This window comes from Egretta garzetta, unplaced genomic scaffold (genome assembly GCF_000687185.1).
Source record: "Egretta garzetta isolate BGI_Z169 unplaced genomic scaffold, ASM68718v1 scaffold341, whole genome shotgun sequence".
In the NCBI taxonomy this organism is placed as follows: Eukaryota; Metazoa; Chordata; class Aves; order Pelecaniformes; family Ardeidae; genus Egretta; species Egretta garzetta.
The window spans coordinates 179129-186773 of NW_009258546.1; the positions used below are offsets into that span (position 1 = coordinate 179129).

Genomic DNA, 7645 nt, shown 5'->3' on the forward strand with positions numbered 1-7645 from the left:
GGCAGCCGAGGGAAGAGCCGGCTCCACCGGCTGATTGGGCGAAAAATCATAAAAATATTTTCCACATGCAAGCAGCTGTGAATAAACCTGTCAAATATTTACAGGCCTGTCAGGGCATTTGTAATGGAGATCACAGTGTGGCTTTTGAATGTAAAAGCTTCTGCTTGGGAAGACAATCAAGTAAAGTGGATGCTCCAGGTCTATTATTTAGCCCAAGAGCCGACCCAGCAGCACGGCTCTGCTGGCAGAGAGACCGCTCCGTCCCGGCAGGACCGGATTCCTGTTCCAGAAACAAACTCCCTCACATAACGACACGGAGACTCAGCTTGCAACGACCTCGATTTTTTTCCTTCTAGGCCACCTGATAAAGATTTACTTTGTGAAAGAAAAAGTGGAAAAAGCTGAAGTCAGGTGTGGGATGAACAAGGCACGAGATCAGAACCTGCATGAAGTGCAAAGCACAGCTCCGAGGGCGGCGTTTCCCTTGGCCCAAGACGGGGGCTTAATTATTGGAGAAGTAGGGCAGGGAAATCCATGAACGGAGCAGGAGAAGAACGGCTGGGAGGAAGCCCGTGCTTCTGCCCCACCATCCCCAGCCAGGGACGGAGCAACGTCTGGCACAGCTAAACTGGGAGCCTCTGGATTTTCCGGCAGCCTGGCACTGCCACCTCTGGTGCTGATCCTTCGTCCCTTCCTCCGGAGCGGGTGCGTGGGGGCAGAAGGAGGTTGGGGGGGCTGTGCACGCACCGCGCAGGTTGCCCCACGCTGCTGAACTTCAAGTGCAATGCGGGTTACAGTTAAGTGGGGTCCGGTTCAGCGGCGAGCACCGGCAGCCCGTGTTTGCAGACTCTATTCCCTGGACAGACCGGCAGGCGCTGCACGACTGATCATGTTCTCACAGAAAGCACGTTTTTAAGTGCCTAAACCCAAGGTCACCGTGTGAGAACGCGTGGTGCCGGGCAAAGGGACGTCCCACGCAGAAGCGTATGCGTTCCATGCAGCTACGTGCCTTTTTCCTTTGTCCATCTGATTCTCATCAGCTCTCGGTCCTCATCAGAGGAGGGACCCCGACTCCGACAGCCGGCCGGACCGCTCTCCATCTCCGCTCAGATCGCTCGTGCAGCAAAACATACAAACCATTAAACCACAGCCTCCTACTTTAAAAAAAAAAACAGAGCGGTGTTTTCTGCCCACAGAAGCTGAATAAAAACCAAAAATGGTATCAAGGGCTACACACTTCTACGCTTCCAGACAGCTGCCGGGGTGAAGCCCTACGCGGTGCTTCAGGAGGCGCGGTCACGGCACTGGTTTGCAGCCTCTACATTTCATGGCCATCCAGAAAACTGACGCATTTCCCAGCCTGTGAACAGCAGCTGAAGACCTTTACTCCGTTGTTGGGTGGTTTGGTTCGGTTTGGGTTGGGTTGGGTTGGGTTGGTTCGGTTCAGTTTGGTTCGGTTTGGCGGGTGCTGCTGCCTCCCTCCTCCCCTCCCGCCTGGCCTCGCCCCGAGTGACCGGCAACGCGGGGACGCCACGCGTTGGCTTTGCGCGGCTATGACGAAGCTGGGCCTTCTCACATTTCACGCACCCGAATTAAAAGCATTAAAAAGAAAATTAGCAGCCTGCCAGATTATATCCGGGGGGAAAAAAAAAAGTCACTGCAAGTAAAAATGCGAGCGCCTTGTCAGTGCCGACACCGCGGGAGCACGAACCGCCACAGCCGGTAGCCTGTGCAAGAGCAAGGGAACCGTATTTCCTCGATAAAACAACAAAATATAAAGTTAACTGCATTGCAAAAATGTCCCTTATTGCTTTAATGTACTAGTATATTGCTTAATGAAAGTTCTTAATTGTAATACAATTAATTACATACACAGAGTCCCCAATTACATTTTCCAATAAGACATTGGCTTTGGTACAGGTCTAAAGGCACTAAACCAATTTTAATATATTAAGACCAATTTCCCTTGAATACTAATTACGATCTAATGATAAAATGAGAAAGAGGAACTTTCCAGAAGTAAGATGGTCAGAATAAAACTAAATTAGCCATGAATAGTTCGCTACTACGCATAAAAGCATTTCACATTACAAAGTGCAGGCTTTTAGTTTGAAGATAAATCTCAGGGCGAGTTAAAAGTTCTGCATATTGGGAACCGTTTACGAGTTTGAATGCGATCAGTGAGTCTTGGGCAGATGGGGGGGGGCTCCACACATATTTCTTAATAATGGAAAGTTTTTGGTTTCATTTAATACTCTGAAATGTAAACTTTCTCTTTGCCCAAAGGAAACTGGCAGCTATTTTACTGGCAGATGTTTGGCATCATAGAGATATATTTATAAATTAATACGAGGCTATGAAGAGCACATTTTAAAATAATAGCTGTTACAACTGAGTTTTTCCTGACTGGCATATCTAAGCTAAAATTATTCTAAATAAAAACAGAACGCACAAAACGAGTGTTTCATTTTGATGTTAGGATTTCCAAGCTATTATTTTATGAATAGCACAGAACTGTCAATATTTCTATTGCAGCGCCACGCCAAAAGACAGCTCCTTAAGCACTCCCAAATCCAATTTCTGTTGTGTGTTGGGGGAACGGGGCTCTGTAGGATGCATGAATTATGGCTGATCCTCTGCACCGTAGCGTCCTTGAACAGCTCTGCGCCTCCAGAGGTAACGGCACGGGCGCGTCACATACATCCCCGAGCGGGGACAAGGGAAGATCGCTTTCAATTCACCCGCGTTTTGGGGGAGAAACTATAAGCAGAGGATTTCTCCCACATTCCTTTTTCGAGTTTGGCATCAGTTCAGAAAACGTTTAATAACTGCACGGCAGGCAAGAGGCAGAATTCATGCAAGCATTCCTTATTTTGCCGAGATCGCTGTCAGCCTTGAACAAACCGAAACAGCGGCTGGCTCTTGAACCCCACAAAGTCTCTGGTTTGCCTTCGCTGTTCCCGGTTCCAGGCGCTGGCCGACCAACAGAAGCCCCGCGAATGGGACAAAAAGCCACCAGCACCTGCAGCTGCACCGGGAGCACGGGGGGTGCTGGGGGAGCCTCGGCGTCCAGCCCAGGGCGATCCCTGTTACGGGGAAATCACGTCCTGGCGGGACCATGCTCTTAGAAGGGCACCATTGATTTGCTTAACGAGGGCCAGGAGAGCTCACGAATGAAGAGCACTTTTGGCCTGACAGCCCCTCTCAGACCCTTCCACGTTCCGTCCTGCGGAGGAGCTCGCTTTGGCGTCCCCTCGCCTTGGAGGGAAGGGGGGCAGGCGCTGCACAGGGACTTCAGGGAAGGGGAAAAGTCTTGGCTACACACTTCTACGCTTCCAGACAGCCGCCGGGGTGAAGCCCTACGCGGTGCTTCAGGAGGCGCGGTCACGGCACTGGTTTGCAGCCTCTACATTTCATGGCCATCCAGAAAACTGACGCATTTCCCAGCCTGTGAACAGCAGCTGAAGACCTTTACTCCGTTGTTGGGTGGTTTGGTTCGGTTTGGGTTGGGTTGGGTTGGGTTGGTTCGGTTCAGTTTGGTTCGGTTTGGTTTTTTGAGCCAGGTTCCGTACAGAGGCAGTATTTTTGTTCAACTCCTTGAACGACTGTGAAATGCAGAGCTACAGCTGTAACTCAGCCCACTCTCCTCAGAGAAAATCCTGATTTTCAGCTGAGACAAACAGCAATGGAACAACAGGCACGGGAAACACGAGCCTGAAATAAGTCAGGAGCTAAACGAAGGAGCCGTACCCAAAAGGGCCTGCTGCTCTGGGGCACAGAAGCGACACATTAGTCACACCAGGATACCGAAATGCCGAGGTAGCCTGTGCAAGAGCAAGGGAACCGTATTTCCTCGATAAAACAACAAAATATAAAGTTAACTGCATTGCAAAAATGTCCCTTATTGCTTTAATGTACTAGTATATTGCTTAATGAAAGTTCTTAATTGTAATACAATTAATTACATACACAGAGTCCCCAATTACATTTTCCAATAAGACATTGGCTTTGGTACAGGTCTAAAGGCACTAAACCAATTTTAATATATTAAGACCAATTTCCCTTGAATACTAATTACGATCTAATGATAAAATGAGAAAGAGGAACTTTCCAGAAGTAAGATGGTCAGAATAAAACTAAATTAGCCATGAATAGTTCGCTACTACGCATAAAAGCATTTCACATTACAAAGTGCAGGCTTTTAGTTTGAAGATAAATCTCAGGGCGAGTTAAAAGTTCTGCATATTGGGAACCGTTTACGAGTTTGAATGCGATCAGTGAGTCTTGGGCAGATGGGGGGGGGCTCCACACATATTTCTTAATAATGGAAAGTTTTTGGTTTCATTTAATACTCTGAAATGTAAACTTTCTCTTTGCCCAAAGGAAACTGGCAGCTATTTTACTGGCAGATGTTTGGCATCATAGAGATATATTTATAAATTAATACGAGGCTATGAAGAGCACATTTTAAAATAATAGCTGTTACAACTGAGTTTTTCCTGACTGGCATATCTAAGCTAAAATTATTCTAAATAAAAACAGAACGCACAAAACGAGTGTTTCATTTTGATGTTAGGATTTCCAAGCTATTATTTTATGAATAGCACAGAACTGTCAATATTTCTATTGCAGCGCCACGCCAAAAGACAGCTCCTTAAGCACTCCCAAATCCAATTTCTGTTGTGTGTTGGGGGAACGGGGCTCTGTAGGATGCATGAATTATGGCTGATCCTCTGCACCGTAGCGTCCTTGAACAGCTCTGCGCCTCCAGAGGTAACGGCACGGGCGCGTCACATACATCCCCGAGCGGGGACAAGGGAAGATCGCTTTCAATTCACCCGCGTTTTGGGGGAGAAACTATAAGCAGAGGATTTCTCCCACATTCCTTTTTCGAGTTTGGCATCAGTTCAGAAAACGTTTAATAACTGCACGGCAGGCAAGAGGCAGAATTCATGCAAGCATTCCTTATTTTGCCGAGATCGCTGTCAGCCTTGAACAAACCGAAACAGCGGCTGGCTCTTGAACCCCACAAAGTCTCTGGTTTGCCTTCGCTGTTCCCGGTTCCAGGCGCTGGCCGACCAACAGAAGCCCCGCGAATGGGACAAAAAGCCACCAGCACCTGCAGCTGCACCGGGAGCCTGGGGGGTGCTGGGGGAGCCTCGGCGTCCAGCCCAGGGCGATCCCTGTTACGGGGAAATCACGTCCTGGCGGGACCATGCTCTTAGAAGGGCACCATTGATTTGCTTAACGAGGGCCAGGAGAGCTCACGAATGAAGAGCACTTTTGGCCTGACAGCCCCTCTCAGACCCTTCCACGTTCCGTCCTGCGGAGGAGCTCGCTTTGGCGTCCCCTCGCCTTGGAGGGAAGGGGGGCAGGCGCTGCACAGGGACTTCAGGGAAGGGGAAAAGTCTTCCCTCAGCTTTACCACTGACATTTATTTCACGACAAGGCCTCTGGGCTCTCCTGCGGCACTGGCTACCGGTGTGGAGTAGACCAAATGCCTCCTGCTAAACCGCTCACAGACTTTGGGCAGATCTACTTTTAAAGTAATGGCGCGGCCTGAGCCTGGTCGCTCGTGAGAGCCAAGAGCATCAGTAGGTACGGCCACAAGCTGTAATCCACAGCATGGATTCCTCCACAGATGAGGAAAATATGTTAAAAACGCAGTATATACATGATACTTTTAATTACAGAGCCTGGATTTAGAAAAAAGTAATCAAAACATGCAAAACCTATGAAAGTATGACTAGTATGCATCTGCTCATAGATTAAAAATCGATACCAAAATAATATCCGGGATGCAGACATGGGGGAATTCTGGCTTGTGGAAGCGTGCAACTTGATTAGCGAGGTTAAAATGGCTCCGTTCCCTCAGGCACAGCACCCGCGCTACCTTCTGCCGCAGTCTCTCCTACAGTTTCTTACAACCATTTTATGAAAAAATGAACCAGGAGCATCAAGAATATTTTGGGAGCGAGTCCCACTCGGTGGAGAAGGGCAGGCAGAGCTGTGCGGGCTTTGTCTCAGTGCCAGCACCAGGTACCGGCCGAGCTCGCGGTGGCCGCGTCTCGCCTCTGCTATTCCCTGAGCAGGAGTAGAGACTACTGCTCGCCGCTGGAATTAGCAGGTACTTTGGGGATGCTTTGCTGTCATTCTAGGATAAAATTTGAAATGCTATAGGCAAAAATCATGAATGGAAAGGTCTCGTCTTTGTAAAGGAGGAAAATAACTCTTCTGCTACTTGAAACAGGCTCTTACTGTGACTGTTTGCAGCAAACACTCTGAGCACGGTGGTGGCCGAGAGTGTGAATGCTACTAGCTTCCTCATTAGTACAATCAACATTTTCACAGCCGAATTAAAATGGAATGAAAACGACCCCCAAACTGAGAGCATGGCTCTTGGAAAGGATGGGCAGACCAAAATGCTATGGAGGACAAACAGAAATCAATGTTAAATGTTTTTTTTAAAGTTTCATATAATTCCTTGTAAAGAAATAAATCAGGAAATAGTATCGGGACCATTAAAACAGTAACAGAATAAAAATATTTGGGCATAGCCGGAGAGAAGATAATTTGCCTAGCACTTTAAAAATCATCAGGCTGCTCTAGTTACATCTGCACAGTTAAGGTCTGTAAATTCTATTAGAAAAAAATCAGTGCCTCCAACAGCCAGCTGACACGGCCAAACCCGCTGCAGAGCGATGGCTCCAGTCGCTAAGCAATGCCCGCAACAGAAGAAGTTTCACATTTCCAGCGTTTTTCAGGGTTGGCCATAACTTTACAGAGCAGAGTTTAACAGAAAAAGATTAATCATGGAGTGATAAACAGGATGCAGACTATTTACTAGGAGGTACGAAATCCATCATTTCCCTCTGGAATAGCATTTTGGCACAACCGCCAAGTGCCTCGGGAAGGAGTCTCGTCAAAACGTACTTGCCCAGACAGTGCAGCTTGTATTCCAAAATACAGAACTTAGGTGAGTTTAAGCAATTTACAAGAGCAAAAGTGAAAAGGGGAAACATACTGTTCTCCCGGACAAGGCAGAATTCCAAAGTGCTCTGGCTCTCCAAGGTACAGTCTAAATCTACTGGGACATTAGGTTCACTCTGCTTCTCCAGCCGATACTGAGGACCTGAAACATAAAGTAACTTGTAAAATCATCTGTTCTCTAACAAAGTGATGGCTTATCATGCTCAGCTAACATGAGATTCCCCGCAGCCTAGAAGGGAGGCAGGTAGAGGTTTAAGCTGCAAAGCTCTTTGCCGAGGGGAAGGGCCCTACCACGAAGAGGAGGAGGATGGTGTGCAAGGAAACCACAGATCCCAGGCACCTTCGGCTGTCTGACAACGCTGCCCCAGGAACTCCGGCCCAATGTTTCTGTGCCATCACTACAGCACACGAGCCTGGATGAGAGACCCTGCCCCGGGGCACTGCCCGCCGTCACAGACACCTACTCAGGCCCCGGTGTGTACCTGCGCTGGGTTATTTGGGCATCTTTCCCAACGTGAGGAAGCACACACAGCGGGTTTGCTCCCCTGTGCTCTGCCCTCTTTGCGGCTCTTTACAGACCGAAGATCGGCTGCTGTGGGTGCCACCCTGGCTGCTGTTTGCCCGGGGACGGAGCCCGCTCCCACGCCGCCCGGCG

The 7645-nt window shown here is 48.6% G+C and overlaps 1 protein-coding gene across 10 annotated transcripts in view; it reads right to left on the reverse strand.

The window, feature by feature from the left end:
• MAPKAP1 (MAPK associated protein 1) overlaps positions 1-7645 on the reverse strand; it is a 108625-nt gene that overhangs the window by 21914 nt on the left and 79066 nt on the right. For 8 of the 10 annotated variants that reach the window (XM_035903111.1, XM_035903112.1, XM_035903110.1 and 5 more), the window contains one exon: positions 7025-7132. The exons of the other annotated variants lie outside the window; for them this stretch is intronic. In XM_035903111.1, the coding sequence (XP_035759004.1) occupies positions 7025-7132 (108 nt within the window). The remainder of the gene's footprint in view (positions 1-7024; positions 7133-7645) is intronic. 10 annotated transcript variants of the gene reach the window in all.